General features: G+C 41.7%; 1 protein-coding gene across 1 annotated transcript in view; it reads left to right on the top strand.

Annotated features, from left to right (window-relative positions):
• Nucleotides 1–19650, top strand: part of TDRD1 (tudor domain containing 1) — a 106586-nt gene that overhangs the window by 58553 nt on the left and 28383 nt on the right. Inside the window, exons 13-20 of the mRNA XM_089653094.1 lie at nt 483–563; nt 2177–2256; nt 4861–5206; nt 5314–5421; nt 7100–7270; nt 7416–7778; nt 10463–10573; nt 15650–15820. Coding sequence (XP_089509220.1) covers nt 483–563; nt 2177–2256; nt 4861–5206; nt 5314–5421; nt 7100–7270; nt 7416–7778; nt 10463–10573; nt 15650–15820 — 1431 coding nt within the window. The remainder of the gene's footprint in view (nt 1–482; nt 564–2176; nt 2257–4860; nt 5207–5313; nt 5422–7099; nt 7271–7415; nt 7779–10462; nt 10574–15649; nt 15821–19650) is intronic.

Genomic DNA, 19650 nt, shown 5'->3' with positions numbered 1-19650 from the left:
GGAGGAGGACTCTCCCACCAAACAATAACCGCCTCCCACCCACCTTCCTGTCCTCCACGTCAGAAGTTGTCTCAAGCAAAGTTAGTGTTCTCTCTGTTCATACTGTACTGTACTTTGTTTCATAGTTTTGTGGTTCAAAAACAAAAAAAGTTAAGAACGGATTAATTTTATTTACATTGAATCTTATGGGAAAATTTGGTTTGGTTAGCGGCCAAATTCGGTTTGCGACCACCTTCGTAGGGGCGAATTAAGTTTGTGAACCGAGTCATCACTGTATGTCCGTTTAATGCCAACCTAGGGTTTTGAACACTTTTTGAATAACGGGTAGGGTTTTTCTGAATCATTTATTTATGCTGACTTGTAAAGTTTGGGATCCATTCCGGTACGGTCGCCAAAGTAACTATAATCCTGGCACATTAACTTTTCAGGTTTTATTTGGAGTTTTCTCTGAATAAATTTTCAGTCTTTGTTTTTTGAACCAGGAAAGCTTTTACATAAACTAATGGAGGAGAAGGGATATACATTTCCATCAAACAGTTCAGAAGTGAACTCTGCAGAAGCAGGTAAGATGATTCTGTGACTACCAGTTTTCCAGATAGATGGCCCTCTTCTGTTGCTGTTTAAACAGAAGTATTTATACAAAAAGCATTTCTGTAATGTGAGAAATCTGAGTATTTTCTATCGCATGACATATAAACATTCATAATTGGAGAAAGTTATAGATACTGGCATAATCCACTAGAGGGCGATCACCATGCACATTTGTTTTTCTTTTTCATTTAGAGATTGCAGACATTGTTTAGGGGATTAAGATGGGACTAAGTGGGGTGGATTTACTAAAGACATATAGAATGTGCACTGTGGAAGGGCAGTTGCGCTCGTTTTTTGTTATGGCTTAGTATGTGGTAAAGCTGTGGCTGATTTCCATCATCCATTTATGTGCAAGGAAAATGCTGTTTTTTTTGTTTTTGTTTTTGTTTGTTTTGTTTTCCTTGCACATGATGTGGTATTCTTTATATAGTGAATCTTTACCACATTTACTTCTGGGGGAAAAATAGTGCAACTGCACTTGCAAAGTGCACAGTCTATTTGCCTTTAGTAAATCCACCGCATTGATTCAAAACCCACCTTTCACATGTAGGGTTTACATACACTGTAATATACATTCACCAGACACTTTATTAGGTACACCTTGGTAATACCAGGTTGGACCCCCTTTTGCCTTCAGAACTGCCTTAATTTTTCGTGGCATCGATTCAACAAGATGTTGGAAACATTCCTCAGAGATTTTTTTTCCATATTGACATGAGTTATTGTTGCCTTTCTATCATCTCGAACCAGCCTGCCCATTCTCCTCTGACATCAACAGGGCATTTTCGTCCACACAGCTGCCTCTCACTGGATAATTTCTCTTTGGACCATTCTCTGTAAACCCTAGAGATGGTTGTGTGTGAAAATCCTAGTAGATCAGCAAGTTTTTTAAATACTCAAACCAGCCCGTCTGGCACCAACAAACTTGCCACGTCCAAAGTCGCCTAAACCCCCTTTCTTCCTCATTGTGACGCTCGGTTTGAACTTCAGTAAGTTGTCTTTACCATGTCTAGATGCCTAAATGCATTGAGTTGCTTCCTTGTAATTGGCTGATTAGCAATTTGTGTTACCAAGCAATTAGGTGTACCTAATAAAGTGGCCGGTGAGTGTATACAGTAGGTTGTAAAAAGAAGGATTTAAGCACTACAAGGTGTGTGTATTAATATAAAACATCAAATAGCCATTTCAATTACTCCAATAGTTTCAATTACTCCATTACATCTACCCCAATAACATATTAAAGCCCGTTTCCAGGTTGAACTGATGACACTCCTCTGGGGTGGGAGTCCATGACCTCCTGGGCTCACAGGCAGTTGAGTTGACACCGGGCTTCATTAAGCCTGGAAGACCAGCTGAGGACTAAAGGTAAGTATTAAAGGAAAACCTGGTATTTTTTTTTTTTTTGTTTATGGCAGCTCTGGTTTAAAGTCATGGGTGGAGCCCAAAGATAATTTGGTATTGGATGGAAATGTTTTTATTTGTACACCAGATATCGTGTCCCTCTGTTCATTACAAATGTGTTACCATTATTTACGCTTTCACTGTTATAGTATATCCCATTGTTAACATTCTTGTGTCCACCTAGAATCCAGGTTGATGTGTGAGTATCCCAGCAAGATTATGCATACTGTTCTGTTTCTATATCTAATGTTTATTACTTATTGTGTAAATTGAAAGCTATCAGTGTCAGGTCTGTTCAGTTGTTGTTTTAACGTAGGTTAAAGGGGAGGGGGGTGATCAGTGGGTTTTTATTGGTAAGTAGGTGTTTGTATGTCAAATTAAACTTAATAAAAAAAAAAAATAGTTGATGCAAAAGAAGTTGTGGAAGGAGACTTAACAGAAATGTTGTACTCAAAAATAGCACTCCAAAAAAAGTAACCTTAAGGCTCCATTCACACGTGAATGTTGTGAGATTTTCATTGCGCCTTTGATGCAACTTTAGATAGTTGCGTCTTTGGCTGCTGGCTTAGGCTTTGACTGTTGCACAACTATTACATTGAAAACATTAAAGCGGAGCTCCACCCAAAAGGGGAAGTTCCGCTTTAAGCCTTTGTCCCCCGCTTCCCATTAAAGATTGGCACCGCTCCCACTTCCGCTGCGATCGTCTAGGCCAGCAATGGGCAAACTACGGCCCGCGGGCCGTATACGGCCCGGCGGACCTTTTAATCCGGCCCGCGGAGCTAGGCTCCCGCTAGGCTCCTCTCACAGTCCGTCGTGTAGCATGAAAATCTGTCCCCCTCGACGTATCTGCGCATGTGCCGGAGATCGCCAATCGGCTGCTAATACCTGAAACTGGCACATGCGCAGATACGTCGAGGGGGACAGATCCTCATAGGAGACAGATTTTCATGCTACACCGGAACGGCGCGGGAACATGGCGAGAGGAACGCGCGGAGCAAAGGTAAGTGAATTGACACAGGGGGGACTTAATATGGGGAATGAATTACTATAGGGGGGATGAATTACTATATGGGGGATGAATTACTATATGGGGGATGAATTACTATATGGGGGATGAATTACTATATGGGGGATGAATTACTATATGGGGGATGAATTACTATATGGGGGATGAATTTTTAAAGGGATGAATTACTATATGGGGGATGAATTAATAGGGGGGATGAATTACTATAGGGGGGATGAATTACTATAGGGGGGATGAATTACTCTATGGGGGATTGAATTACTATAGGGGGGATGAATTACTATGGGGGATGAATTACTATATGGGGGATGAATTACTATATGGGGGATGAATCACTATGGGGGATGAATTACTATGGGGGATGAATTACTATATGGGGGATGAATTACTATATGGGGGATGAATTACTATATGGTTGATGAATTACTATGGGGGATGAATTACTATATGGTTGATGAATTACTATATGGTTGATGAATTACTATGGGGGATGAATTACTATGGGGGATGAATTACTATGGGGGATGAATTACTATATGGGGGATGAATTACTATATGGGGGATGAATTACTATATGGGGGATGAATTACTATGGGGGATGAATTACTATATGGGGGATGAATTACTATGGGGGATGAATTACTATGGGGGATGAATTACTATATGGGGGATGAATTACTATGGGGGATGAATTACTATATGGGGGATGAATTTTTAAAGGGGGGATGAATTACTATATGGGGGATGAATTACTATGGGGGATGAATTACTATAGGGGGGATGAATTACTATAGGGGGGATGAATTACTCTATGGGGGATTGAATTACTATAGGGGGGATGAATTACTATGGGGGATGAATTACTATATGGGGGATGAATTACTATATGGGGGATGAATTACTATATGGGGGATGAATTACTATGGGGGATGAATTACTATATGGGGGATGAATTACTATATGGGGGATGAATTACTATATGGGGGATGAATTACTATATGGGGGATGAATTACTATATGGTTGATGAATTACTATGGGGGATGAATTACTATATGGTTGATGAATTACTATGGGGGATGAATTACTATGGGGGATGAATTACTATATGGGAGATTAATTACTATGGGGGATGAATTACTATATGGGGGATTAATTACTATGCTTACTATGGGGGAATATTACTATACTTACTATGGATGACACATACACATCATTCATCTACTCTTGGTCTGGCCCCCGGGTCCAATATATGAACCCATTGCGGCCCTCAAGTCAAAAAATTTGCCCACCCCTGGTCTAGGCAATCGGAAGCGGAAGTTGTGCTACCCCCCCATAGTCTTCTGGGACACGTGACAGGTCCAAGAAGACTACGGGGCCATTCACAAAGTGCAGCGCTTCTTGCGCAGTGGGTACCTGGCTGTGATGCTGCAAGCTGTCACAGCAGGGTGCCCACACTGAAGATGCAGGCGCCAAGGAGAGAAGATGGCCGGTGAAGCCAGCAGTGGTGAGGACACCGTGGGACTGAGGGACAGGTAAGTGTCTGTATTTTAAAAGTCAGCAGCTACAGTTTTTGTAGCTGCTGACTTTTATTTTATTTTTTTTTCTCAGGTGGAACTCCGCTTTTAAGATACAACTTTTGAGCGTTTACATTGCAGTTTATGGCACTCAAATCATATGAAAGTTGTAGCAAAGTAGTACAGGAAACTTTTTAAAGTCGCTACGGCTTTAAGTTGCATAGATTTAAATGGCTTCCATTGTAATACATAGGCTGCGACTTTTCATGCAACTTTGTCTCCGTCTCATGACAAGTGTGAATGGAGCTTAGGAAACAGTGTTTTAGCGTAAGACGCTTAAAAACATGACTCTTTTTTTTTTTTTTTTTCTTTTTTCCTTATCTAGTTTTGTAAAAACAACAAAAAAAGTAGTAGTGTTCAAACTCAGTTCAGACTATGTTACAGTTACTGTGATATGTCCATCTCATGAGTATTACTACCATATTCTTTTAGTTCCTGTGGTAGACAAATCCTCAGTGGAACCCATAGAAGAGAAGCAGCCCTGCAACGGTTTGGAGTCTCCAGACATGCAGGGAAAGCCTGACTCCTTTAGTGTAGGAGATCGGTTTGAGGCTTTCATCACAGTCTTTCATAACCCGGAGATGTTCTTTTGTCAGCGAGTTCAGAACGCAAGTAAGTCTCAGCATTTTCAGTTTCTTTTTTTAAGGTTTTATTTTTTTAAATATCTGAAGATCCTCCCGTCTATTGTATATTCGAACAAACTGTTCCCTTTCTGTTAGAACAACTTGCTGAGCTTGTAGATGCAATGAACAAGAGATGCAACGCAATGGCCGTGACACCTCTTTCCTTACCAGAACCTGGGAATGTTTGCTGCGCTCAGTTCACAGGTAAATGACTGTGGGTTGTTTTTGTTTTTTTTTGCTATTCATCCTTTTTTCAATTGCTGTTATTAAAGAGAACCTGTGAACTTGTATATGAGATTGGAATATTTTGACTAGTCATTGTAATTGTGCAGACTTACTGTATATCTTCCTTCTATTTACTAACTTGGACTGTTTTGAGACTTTTGTCTTTGTATGTGATTTTGAAAAGCCTAGTGCAAATTTCTGTCTGACTTGAAATTTGTAAAATATATATTTAAGAACATCCCATACAACAAATGCTTTTGCGGAAAGGACTCCCTCTTCTTCAGGTCCTAAACAATGGTTTATAATACAATCAGGATGAAATCAAAGTGCCTAACTTGAGGATGCATTGGATCTAGTCTGTCCCAATAGCCAGTTGGATCCAGCTTTGGGGGGCTTTTCTTTGAGACAATTTTTTTTTTCTTTTTTAAATAAAACGGGAGAGTGTCAAATCTGGTGCAGCTCTGCATATAAACAAATCGGCTTCCAGGTTTTAGTGCCAAAGCCTGATTGAACTAGCTGAAGTTAGAAGATGATTGGCTACCATGCCAGATACCACCAGATTCTGAATGAACCAGTTTTGGTAAATCTACCCCATTGACTGTATATTATTTTGTTAACAAATATTTTAAGACTTTAAAGTGAGATTGAAGTTTGTGCTAGGCGCTCCTAACCACACACTCAGAAATTGTTCATCTGTGCAATTTAACTATAATGATCAGAGAGGCAGCAGCTAAGACCCAGAACTGGGCCCTTACCTTTACAAGAAACTAAGCTTCAGTGATGAAGATGCACCTTATTTGTATTTATCTGAATTCGCTCACATTGGTCAGGCACTATCTATCAGATCTTTGTGTTGAGAGCCCAGAGTTGGGTAAAAGTTAACCTTAAAAGAGTTGCTGTCATTCAAATCCCATGCTGTATCCCAGCCTCTGAGTGTGCATAACAAGACACAGCTCTGCAGTGAGGTGATTTCAGGAGACGGGAGATAGTATTGGAATTCAGATAGCAACAGGTAGACTTAAGTCGGGCATAGATGAAGCGGTTTTCTTTCCTGCAGCCAAGGGTTGCAGATAAGAAAATGTTTTGATGCTTCCATCAACACAGTCAGCGTTGATGGGGGAATCCGTCTCGTGGAGTCATTGTGTTCTCCCAGCAGCGGGATTTAAGCCGTCCTCCCTGGGAGAACACAGTGATTACAACTACCTATATTAGTCACACGTAAAATCTGACAGGCTGGTTGTACCCAAGTTGATCAATAGATCAATTGAGTTCATTCAGCCAGCCCATAGATAGTTTGAATCTTGGCCGGTCCCTGCTGAACTGTCCAAGATTTGAACCATCTATATCTGGCTTTAGCTGACTTGTGGCTTTGAAGCTGAAGGGACAAATGCAGGATGTGCAAATTTAACTAAGAAGGGAAATGGTGCTGCTGATTCTCTCTTTACGCTGCTTCTCTTTCTCTGAGCTCTGCAGTTCAGCGACTAAAAGAGGGTGGTATCAGGTAAGACTCGGGTACCTATACTGAATGCATTTAACAAAATACATCTAATGATGTATTAATTAATACAGAGCTCATTATTTGAGTATTTCCAGCTTTCAGTGTTGTGGCAGAAAGTTGTCTTGTCTGTATACAATATGTGTCCTTTACCTTTTGCAGCAGACAACAATTGGTACAGAGCTAGCATTGTAAAACACATATCAGAAGACACAGCGATGGTTGGATATTTGGATTTTGGGAACACAGAGACTCTGCATATATCAAGACTACGCCCCATCGATGTTGATATGTTGCAGACTCCTTTTCATGCTACCCTGTGCTGTCTGGCTGGTAAGTGCCAATTATCTGTCAAGGTGGGTCATACTGATTCAAGCGGCTAGCACTTTGGCCTCATTCCCATTTGCCTCAAGTGATGGGAATAATGCAAACTGTGTAAATCTATGGAAAAATAATGATTTTTTTTTTTCTGGTACAGGTGTGAAACCTCCATCAGGAACGTGGAGCTCAAAAACCATTGATGCAATAGGCACCCTTCTTATGAACAAGGTGTTCACAGCTGTGGTGGTTTCGGAGTCTGCTGGCACTATTACTTTGGATTTGACCGACGAATCATCACCATCTCCCGTGGTTATGTCACAGCATCTTATTGCTGCTGGTTTAGCAGAGGCTGATAAATTTGCCAGCAACTCTGTACCAAGGGTTCAGAAAGAAGAGGAGTTGTCCAGGGAGCCTTCACAGTTGGCATGGGCACAGCTCCCACTTGGCCAGGAAAGAGAGGTTATGGTGTGCATGCTGCAATCTCCAGGAGACTTCATCTGCCACATTTATAATCTCACAGGTGTGGGATCTTTCCTTCCTTTATGATCTACATATCTGCTTCCCCACCTCATTTCATTTTAACCTTCCTACCCACCCTTCAACCTATTTCCATCTTTGATCTCCTTTTTCCATACTCTGATCATAATCCCTTTCTTCCTCTGTCTCTGCTTCCCTTTCTTTTCCTACCTGTTAGGTATAGGTAAATACAGAGAGTCATGTGCCACCTTTGGGCAGAGTACAGCCAACTGTGGTGTGGAGTTCTAGTGTGCCCAATAGCAGGGGTGTTCTGAGCCATTGGTATGCCCTGGAGGAACATTGCAGTAAATGATAGGTGGCACATAAGGGGATAAACCACCTAATTGTAATCTAGGTAACAATGGATCATATGTTTAATATAATAATATGATTATTATTATTATACAGAATTTATATAGCGCCAACAGTTTGCTCAGCTCTTTACAATATAACGGGAGACAATACAGCAACAATACAGATCACTACAAGAGGGATAGGAGGGCCCTGCCCCTTGGAGCTTACAATCTAGGACTTTAATTTATATCCCTTGAAAGTTTGAAGGTTGCTTCTTGCATTTGGGCTACTTGGAGCTTGCAATCTAGGATGCAATAGCAACATAAAGGATTGTGGGTATAAAAGAGTCCAAATAAAGTTAATGTATATAATGTCTAACACTGGAGGCAGCTCGTCTAGGAGATTGAAGAGATCTCTGAAATGATCAAAAGGTAGAGAGGGATTTCGCATTGTTTTTGAAAATTGACATAGCTGTCCCGGCAGGATATGTTTTATGGCGATTGAGTCCATTGTGGTTAAAAGAAGAGGTTTTTTTTTTTTTTTCCAAGCGTGCTATTGACATTTGTGACTACTGGAATGCCAACTCCTCAGACACGTCATTGGCTACTGCTTGGGATGCCTTTAAGGCTAACTTGCTTGGATAACATTATGGGGACAATTAACTCAGATCTGATAGGGCCTGGAAGGTCTCCACCCATGAACAGGCTGCCTTGATGGCTGGACTGGAATATATTACAAACTCCTCCTCCGGTAATTATCAGCTATGGAGGGAGGCTGCTAGTTAACTGATCTGTTTCTAGTAGAAAAAACTCAAAAGTTGCTTTACCAACAGCAGCGACTTTTTGGGGTTAAACAGTAAAATACTAGCCTACCTGGTGAGACTGGATATCCCTACCTCCTCTATACCTTGTGTTTGATATCGCACAGGCACTTCATACATCCCCAGAGGATGTTACTTGAGTTTTCACTGACTTCTATACTCGGTTGTATACTTCCAGGGCTGAGTATACCACTGAGCCTCTTCTATCCTATTTAGATCAGGTCCTCCTCCTTACACTGACACACTTAATTTACCTATTATTATGAAATAAATTGATGCTGCTTTAGCTTCTTTTACTCCCAAAAAAAACCCTGGTCTTGATGGTTACCCAGTAGACTGGTGTAAGAGTTATGCTCACTTGCTAAGCTGTTAAAGATTATAATGAGGCCTATCAGTCCACCATGCTTCCCGAATTTATGCGTAAAGCATAAGTTGTCCTCATGCTCAAACAGAACAAGGACCCCAAATATTGGGGTAACTAGCGTTAATGTTGCAAGAGATTAGGTCATCCAAATGAAATACTTACATAAGATCTATTGCACTCCTCTAAGGCTATAACAAATGGGCAGATTGCATTCCCCAGAGTGTCATAGATGTCATACTGCTACTGGGGACTTATTTCATATGACATGGACCTGCCCCAGGGGGGGATCCTTTTGGTCTTCTATTACTAAATTTATGGAAGAAAAACTAGCCTTACCTAATATCTGCAGTCCTAATGGATGTTTACTTGGAGATTTTGGAGATGGGGACCTCCATGAATCCCAAAAGTCGCTGATAAATTTCCTCTTTTTTTAATGCTAAAAAGTGTATTGCACTACATTGGAAAAAGCCTGAAACTCCTAGCTTACAAATAAAATTTGATTGGTCAATGAGGCCTTACCTATGTGTAAACTGACCTAGTTTGCTGGAGGTTGTCCACATACATTTGGTAAAATTTGTTGTACCTGGACTTCCACTGTATCTGGGGACATTGAGGTTTAGACTACTATACCGTTTTCTGTATTTCCTCTCTGGGCTTCTGTTAAAGATCTTGGCTCCTAGTTTTCCATCTGAGATGAGGTCTTCGTTAATATACTCACCAGCTAAATTGTTTGTTTTCAGTGCAGCTTGCTATGGTGGCACTGGAGCATGCTCACTCCCGAGCTGCTGCTCTGCTTGGCCATTCACACATGGAGCTTGACTCGGCCCCTGCCCCCACGCATTGATTCACTGTCTGTGATTGACAGTAGCAGCAGCCAGTGGCTCCTGCTGCTGTCTCAGCCAGTGAGGAGGAAGAGTTCCCCAGAGAGCCGCTGCTCTTGTGCACGCATGCCTTCTATACATAAAAGTAAAAAATATTGATCCTTTACAACCACTTTAATACATCCAAGGCAGTGTTGGCTCATTGCAGCTAATAGCTTGCTGGTTTTCCTGTGAATCGCCAGGTATTTTTATGTATTTACTGTATTTTTCACGGAATAAGTTATGTGCATGATTTGCAGATATGTACAAGGTTTTTTTGTTTTCAGTTTTGGCCAGACATGCACTTTGTTTTCCACTAAGTAAATGAACATCTTTTAAATGATTTTCAGATTTAAATTCTCTGAATGATTTAAATGTTTCGCTGGGACAGTACTGCGTGCAGCATGTGTCTGAGGGCTACACTCCCATTAAAGGAGACGTGTGTGGTTCTTTCTTTGCGGGTAAGTGACACAGTTCTTCAGTGCTTAGTATTGTTACAGAATCCAATTAGTCTCCGTGGTTCCTGTATGGTTCACATGAGGTCCATAGTGGTCCAAAGCTAAACTCCAGGCATATTTTTTTTTTACCAGCATTGTAAAAGTCTTATCTACTATTCACAGCACCGTCCACAGCTAAATCTTTAAAGATGATCTCCAGCTTTTAGGGAACTTTAGCTTGTTGGGACCAAGCTAGTCCAAATGAACTATTTACTTCATTAAGAGTTCACTAAGTTCCCATGCCTCTGCTGGAACAAGCACTGAAAGCTATATGTGGCTGAGGCTGCATACAGCACACAAAGCCCCTGTGCTTCTTAGTGAAGTAAATAGTTTGTTTGGACAACTATTTAAATTCACTAAAAGCTGGAGATCAGCACCCCATGTTGAGGGCATGTGGCCTGGTAAGATTCATGGTGTGCCCCCCCCCCACCCCTTTCCTGCCACGCAGGGCTGCATTCTCGGATAAGGGTCTAGTATGGATTTTGGGGCGGGGGGGTTCCTCTCAAAATCCATACCAGGCCGAAGGGCTTGGTATGGAATTGAGGGGGGGACCCATACGCTAGTACAGGTGCATCTCCATAAATTAGAATATCAATAAAGTTAATTTATTAAGTAATTCAATTCAAAAAGGGAAAGTATTATAAATTCAGGATTCTCCAAACTATGGCCCTCCAGCTGTTGAAGTACTACAAGTCTCATCATGCCTCTGAGAGTCTTTCCTGTGGCTGTCAGAGTCTTGCAAAGCCTCATGGGACTTGCAGTTCCTCAACACCTGGAGGGCCCTAGTTTGGAGACACTGATATAGATTCATTACACACAGAGTGATATATTTCAAGCATTTCTTTCTTTTAATGATTTTGGCTTACAGCTAGGAAAAAATCCAAAATTCAGTATCTCAGAAAATTAGGATATTGTGAAAAAGTTCAGTATTGTAGACTCATGGGGGTTTATTTACTAAAGCTGGAGAGTCCAAAATCAGACTCCCTTCTGCATAGAAACCAATCAGCTTCTAACCTCAGCTTGTTCAATGAAGCTTTGGCAATGAAACCTGGAAGCTGATTGGTTTCTATGCAGAAGGGAGTCTGATTTTGGACTCTCCAGCTTTAGTAAATAAACCCCACGGTGTCACACGCTAATCAGCTAATTAACTCTAAACACCTGTAAAGGTTTCCTGAGCTTTTAAATGGTCTCTCAGTCATTAGGTTACACAATCATGGGGAACACTGCTGACTTGACAGCTGTGCAGAAGACAATCATTGATACCCTGCACAAGGATGGTAAATCACAAAAGATCATTGCTAAAGAAGCTGGCTGTTCAGAGTGCTGTGACCAAGCATATTAATGGAAAGATGAGTAGAAGGAAAAGGTGTGGGAGTAAAAGGTGCACACGCAACAGGTATAACTGCAGCCTTGAGAGGATTGTGAAGCAAAGACCACTCAAAATTTGGGGGAGATTCACAAGGAGTGGACTACGGCTGGTGTCAGTGCTTCAAGAGCCACCCCACACAGACGTATCCAGGACATGGGCTGCAACGGTTGCATTTCTTGTGTCAAGCCACTTCTGAACCAGAGACAATGTCAGAAGTGTCTGTGACAAACGCAATGCCCGACCCCTGCCCTTCTCACCAACTCATGACAAAGGACCAGCCAATCTCACACCTCAATGTCACTTGCGTAACAATGCCACCCTCAGCTGCACCCTGGACAGAGATTTCCAGCTTGCAGGACCACAATCTATGTGCCAGTAGCCTGAGAGCGATTTGTCACTGAGTTAATTAAGCAATTAACTCTTTAAACTGCCACCACCGCCTTTTTACCGGAAGGAGAAAACTGCCAATCTTAGCAATAATACTATGATATTAGCATAAAAACATCTGCAACACACACTGTCACCACAGACAGGTATATTCAGAGGATTATTATGTACAGTAGCACTCTTCAAGAGACAGGGATTCTTTAGTTTGCATTAAAAGCTTTAGGGACAATTTCAACACTTTTCCAAATAGGGTTTAATACTGAAAAGATCAAAATGGTGCAAATAAGATATTTACAGAAAAAAGATGTTACAAAGACATAAAGAGAACAATAATGCAACAGAGAAATAAAAAGAGGTGAAAATGGAGAATACCTGCAGAGTCCAATTGTTCAAGCAAATGTAGGAGGAAGGAGGAGCCTGCTTTCTCTCCTTTCGTATGTGGTAGGGTAGTCATGTATTACCTTGATTTATTCAGTATGATATTCCCCTTTCCAATATATACCTAATATTATTGTGTCCTGTTTCTGTTGATTTCTATGAATTGTAAGTGGAATTGTTAGGTTGTAGAATAGACGTTTTATGGCACCCTCTGCATTCCTAGAACTTTAATGGCGTTACACATCATGTGTGACAGGCTTGACTGAGTTATTATGGTTTTACGATAGGTCAGAGGAGAAAGTTTTCATAGTTTGTTGAAACAGACATCCTGCAGACTTTGGTTAATGTTTTACAGCTTTGACCAGGTCTGGATGCTGGCATCTATTGTGTTTTAGTTAAGATAAGAGGATTTTTTTGAAGTTCAGTTAAAACTTACAGCTACAAATTCCATAGTTTGAAGGAGGAGGGAGGGAGAGGGGACGGAAGGCCACCGCTCATTAAAAAAAAAATGACGGATACCTCCTTAACAAGATGGCTGTCTCCTACAGCTTCTATGTTCCTTTTGCACTCAATCATTACAGCGTCTTACCCGAGCTAAGGAGAAAAAGGACAGGACTGTTGCTCAGTGGTCCAAAGTCCTCATTTCGGATGAAAGTAAATTTTATGCTCATTTGGAAATCAAGGTCCCAGAGTCTGGACGAAGAGTGGAGAGGCATAGAATCCAAGCTGCATGAGGTCCAGTGTGAAGTTTCCACAGTCAGTGGTGATTTGGGGAGCCATGTCATCTGCTGGTGTTGGTCCACTGTGTTTTATCAAGTCCAAAGTCAGCGCAGCCGTCTACCAGGAAATTCTAGAGCACTTCATGCTTCCCTCTGCTGATCAGCTTTATGGAGATGCTGATTTCATTTTCCAGCAGAACTTGGCACCTGCCTACATTGCCAAAAGTACAAACCCCTCTGATTCCCAAGAGGGCGCAAGCTTACCTGGGTCCCATCAGATCAGACCAAGACAATATAATCTTTGAATCATCCCCCCTCGATTGGGCTCACGGAGGTCGAGGCATCATCAGCATCAAACATAGGAATAAGCAAAATAAAATAAAACCATAATACAATGTCATGGTCGGCAATTAACAATAGATGGCCAGATACAGAGCCATGGAGTGTCAGTGCTCAAGGCAGTGAGTCCCTCGAATCACCTAAAACACCCATGGACAAATCAAAAGAAGTAATAAAACATTACAAAGGGAAAAAAGGGGAAGAGATCAATAGGAGGGGGTGGGGGAAAGGAAGGTAAAGGTGAAGGACAAACATAAGAGGGGGGGAAAAGGAGAGGAAAGTGGGAGAGAATGAAAGCAGAAGAGAACCAGTTCATCCAAGAGTACAGGACATACCAGCCCAGGAGTCAGTCGTCTTATGTAACAATCTAATTTTCTGAGTTACTGAATTTTTGTTTTTCATCAGCTGTAAGCCATAATTAGCAAAATTAACCGCTTCCCAACTGTGCTATAGCTGGAAGATGGATACAGCACGGTAGTCTAGTTCTGGGAGGATGTCCTCCTAGAACCCTCCCCCAGTGGCGCGCACCCGACGCCATCGGTGATTGCTATGTCCTACGGACATAGCTGATCACGTGATAAGGAAAAAGGCCAATCACACGTGAGGTAAGAGGCCAATTACAGTGGCCTTTTACCATGTGAACAGCTGTGTCTAATGACACAGCAGATCACAATGTAAATACAGTTGCTGGTTATCGGCTGCACTTTCTTCACGCTGTCACAGCGTGAAGAAAGTACTGCCGATAACTGGCAGATGTGACGGGAGATCTGCACTGATAATCAGAGCACTGAGTAAAAGTTCCCTGATTATCAGTGTCACCCAGCAGTGCTGCCCAGCTGTGTCACCCAGCAGTGCTGCCCAGCTGTGCTGCCTGTCAGTGCTGCCCAGCTGTGCTGCCCAGCAGTGCCGTCTGTCAGTGCCTCCAGTCGGTACTATCAGTCAATGTCGCCTATCAGTGCCCATCATTTCTGCTTATCAGTGCATCATCAGTGCTTTCTCATCAATGCCCACCAGTATCGCCTCATCAACGCCGCCTCAGCAGTGCTACCTATCAGTGCAGCCTCATCAGTGAAGGAGAAAAATTACCTGTTTGCTGAATGTTAAAATAGAAAATTTTTCATTTATAGTGCAAAAAATAAAACCCACAGTGGCGATTAAATATTACCAAAAGGAAGCTCTGTGTGTGAAAAAAATGCAACAGCTCTGAAAGCTGAAAATTGGCCGGGGCAGGAATGGGCTAGAAGTGCCCGGTAGGCAAGTGGTTAAAAGAAAGAAATGCTTGAAAGATATCACTCTGTGTAATGAATCCATCTAACATGAGTTTCTACTTTTGAATTGAATTACTAAAATAATTTAACTCTGATAATTTATTTTACTGAGATGCACCTGTATGTTGCTGAATTTGTAATTGCCAGCAATTCTTTTTATGTTGCTGAATTTTTAATTGCCAGCAATTTTTTTTTTTTTTTTTTTTTTTTTTTAACATTCAGCTGTTAGCAGGGAACCCCACTGACAGCTGATGACTTGTAGGTTGTTAAGAACGCAGCGGCCGCACACTCTTTAACAACCATGACAGTTACTGCATGCCTCGAGCACAACTTAATTTCCGCATACATTTAATTATTTCCTTCTGTGAATTGACGTTAAGGTCTTTTGATGCGGTATTTACCAAGCGTTTTCACTATTTGCAGTAAATACTGCATACTAGCAATAGTGAATTGACATTTTCAGTCTCGCATGTGATATGTGATCATGTGACCGACATAACGCATGCGATAACCTTTAGTGACTTGTCCCCTCTGTTGAAATTTGTAACTATACCAAAATGTTATCATTCCGCTCTGTCAGATGACGGCAATTGGTATCGAGGGCAGGTGAAGGATTTTACCTCTGGTGGTGCAGCTATGGTAGACTTTTTGGACTATGGAAACACAGAAGAAGTACCGGTGGACAAACTCTGCAAAATCCCCTCCAGCTTCCTTGAACTTCCGTTCCAAGCCATTAAATGCAGTTTGGCAGGTGAGCAATCTCTCCACTATTATAATTTTGCACAAGTCACCACTGATTGTTGATGGCCAACATTGAGGGACCTCCTTCCAAGACATCTACCATAAAGCTCACATTTAGTTATACAGTCCTAAAGGCTGGGGCTCTGTAGACTTTCTTTGGCTGAGAGGTAAATTTGAACTCTGTCTGACAGGTACCTCGCTCTTAGTTACTGAGACTGCCTGTCAAGAGGACCAAAAAAGAGGTGTGGGAAGGGATGTGTCAGCAGTTTTTTGTTTTTTTTTTCAACAGTACTGGCAGTTTGCCTAGGTGTGTTCCCTGGGTTTTGGGTTCCCTGGAAATGTCCAGAAATACATGCTAACACCTCCAGGTGCATAAGTGGATCTATTTAAACTGAATAAGAAATGTTTTCAAAATCTTGAAAGATCCATTTGTACTCAAAGCTTCCAACTACAGCTTATCTATTAAAGGATAAGTTCACCTTTCGCCAGGTAAACAAAAAAAAAAGTAAAGTGCATTTATGTATTTATTTGCAAAATATTGCACCTGCAATCATCAGATCGCCAGTGCAATGCGGGACTCCTGCAGACTGTCAGTGTAAGTTGTTTGCTCCTACTTTGTACAGGTAGGCAGTTACACAATGACAGGAAGATGCAATGGGTTATCTAGAGCGCTCAACAGCGCCATGGTAGTTAATTGATTACTGCAAGCCAACAGCCGCAAAGGATGATGGTACTTGTAGTCCTCCCATTCACAAAACTCTGTGAATGAACGACACAGCTGGGTCAATGGAGCCCTGCACAGCAGAGTTTTTTTTTTTCTTTTACTATTATGAAAGCAAGTTCGGAAAGAAGATCCCTGGATTACTGTCACTAGAGGAGGCGGGTCAGGGCACGGCTGCAGCAGTGGGAACATGTTACATGTTCCACCCTAAAAAGGGGCGAAACATTTAACATGTTCCCAAAGATGAACTTCTCCTTAAAGCATCTCAGGACCCCCAAAGTCCTAGTATGCAAACTTCCTGTGTTTGACTGGCACCTCCTGCGAGTGTTTGCCAGGTAAGTAACCCTTACCGATAAGACTAATAGGTGGTGGAAGGGCAGCCCCACAACCACAGGGGTACAGTGGATATAAAAAGTCTACACACCCCTGTTAAAATGTCAGGTTTCTGTGATGTAAAAAAATTAGACAAAGATAAGTAATTTGAGAACTTTTTCCACCTTTAATGTAACCTATAAACTGTACAACTCAGTTGAACAACAAACTGAAATCCTTTAGGCGGAGGGAAGTAAAAATAAAAACTATAAAATAATATGGTTGCATAAATGTGCACACCAGGGGCGGACTGACCATTTTGAAACTCGGGCACTGCCCGAGGGCCCGGGGTCAGTAGGGGGCCCCATGAGATGCCCCTGGTACCTTTTTCATAGGTTTTTTTTTAGTTTGGGCAAGGACACAGGGGCCCCATGATCCCCTATTGCCCAGGGGCCCCATGAGTTGTCAGTCCGCCCCTGGTGCACACCCTTAAACTTATCCTTTTTTGAAGCACCTTTTGCTTTTATTATAGCAATCAGTTTTTTTTGGGTATGGGTCTATCAGCATGGCACATCTTGACTTGGCAATATTTGCCTACTCTTCCTTGCAAAAACAGTCCAAATCTGCCAGATTGCGAGGGCATCTCCTGTGCACAGCCCTCTTCGGATCACCCCACAGATTTTCGATCGGGTTCAGGTCTGGGCTCTGGCTGGGCCATTCCAAAACTTTATTCTTCTTCTGGTGAAGCCATTTGTTTGTTGATTTGGATGTATGCTTTGGGCCGTTGTCATGCTGAAAGAGGACATTTCTCTTCATTTTCAGCTTTTTAGCAGAAGCCTGAAGGTTTTTTGCCAATATTGACTGGTATTTGGAACTGTTCATAATTCCCTCTACCTTGACTAAGGCCCCAGTTCCAGCTGAAGAAAAACAGCCCCAAAGCATGATGCTGCCACCACCATGCTTCACTGTGGGTATAGTGTTGTTCTGGTGATGTGCAGTGTTGTTTTTCCGCTAAACATATCTTTTGGAATTATGGCAAAAGAGTTCACCCTCGGTTTCATCAGACCATAACACATTTTCTCACATGCTTTTGGGAGACTTAAGATGTTTTTTTTTTTTCAAAATTGAGCCAGGCTTGGATACTTTTCTTAGTAAGAAAAGGCTTCCATCTTGCTCCTCTACCCTATAGCCCAGACATATGAAGAATACGGGAGATTGTTGTCACATGTTCCACACAGCCAGTACTTGCCAGATATTCCTTCAGCTCCTTTAATGTTGCTGTAGGCCCTCTTGGTAGCCTCCCAGACCAGTTTTCTTCTCATCTCCAGTCCAGTTCTTGGTAATGTTACTGTTGCGCCATATTTTCTCCACTTGACGATGACTGTCTTCACTGTGTTCCATGGTATATCTAATGCCTTGGAAATTCTTTTGTACCCTTCTCCTGACTGATACCTTTTAACAATGAGAGCCCTCATTGAGAGATGCTTTGGAAACTCTCTGCAGACCATGGCTTTTGCTGTAGGATGCGACTAACAAAATTATTATTATTCCAGGTTCTTATATAGCGCCGTCAGTTTACGCAGCGCTTTACATAAATATATTGTACATTCACATCAGTCCGTAACCTGCAAGGGACGTACAATCTAACGTCTCTAACTCACATTCATGCATATACATACTTTGGCCAATTTAGACAAGAGCCAATTAACCTACCAGTATGGCTTTGGAGTGTGGGAGGAAACCGGAGTACCCAGAGGAAACCCACGCAAGCACAGGGAGAACATGCAAACTCCAGGCAGTTGGTGCCATGGTTGGAATTTGAACCAGCGACCCTAGTACTGCCAGGCGGAAGTGCTAACCATTAAGCCACTGTGTCAGGAAAGACCTATTAGAATAGCTGAACTTTATTTGGGATTAGTCAGAAGCACATTAAATGATGGCAGGTGTGTACTGACTACTATTTAACATGATTTTGAATGTGATTGCTTAATTCTGTACACAGCTACATCCCCAGTTATAAGAGGGTGTGCACACTTTTGCAACCACATTATTTTAGTTTGTTTACTTCTCCCCCCTAAAAATTTCAGTTTGTTTTTCAATTGAGTTGTACAGTTTATAGGTCACATTAAAGGTGGAAAAAGTTCTGAAATGATTTATCTTTGTCTAATTTTTTGGCATCACAGAAACCTGACATTTTACCAGGGGTGTGTAGACTTTTTACATCCACTGTAGGTTGAAATGTGCAGATGAGAGTTCCCTTAGTTTTTGGAATCTCAAATAGCAGGAATCTCCATGTGCTTCCATGTCAATTCAGATATCTTGTGCCAATGACTCTTTAGAAACAGATCTTTTTATGTCAGTGATTGACATAGGATTACCTGATAGTGTTATTAAATCTTCCTGTAATATCTAATGTAGATATCAATAGAAACATTTAGGTAGAGATCTATTGATCACTGGCTTTTTTTCTACATATATTGTTTTCATTATAGAATTTTTATTTATTTATTTCAGGTACTTATATAGTGCTGTCAATTTACGCAGCGCTTTACACATATATATATTGTACATTCACATCAGTCCCTAACCCTCAAGGGGTGTAAAATCTAAGGTCCCTAACTTACATTCATACATACACATACTAGGGCCAATTTAGACAGGATCCAATTAACCTACCAGCATGTCTTTGGAGTGTGGGAGGAAACCGGAGGACCGGGAGGATACCCACGCAGGCACAGGGAGAACATGCAAACTCCAGGCAGGTGGTGCCGTGGCTGGGATTAGAAACAACGACCCTAGTACTGCCA

Source organism: Staurois parvus, unplaced genomic scaffold (genome assembly GCF_062004578.1).
Source record: "Staurois parvus isolate SC_StPar_1 unplaced genomic scaffold, SC_StPar_1.0 ptg000697l, whole genome shotgun sequence".
In the NCBI taxonomy this organism is placed as follows: Eukaryota; Metazoa; Chordata; class Amphibia; order Anura; family Ranidae; genus Staurois; species Staurois parvus.
Note: the sequence above shows the minus strand (reverse complement) of the source record. Positions and strands in the feature narration are given on the sequence as shown.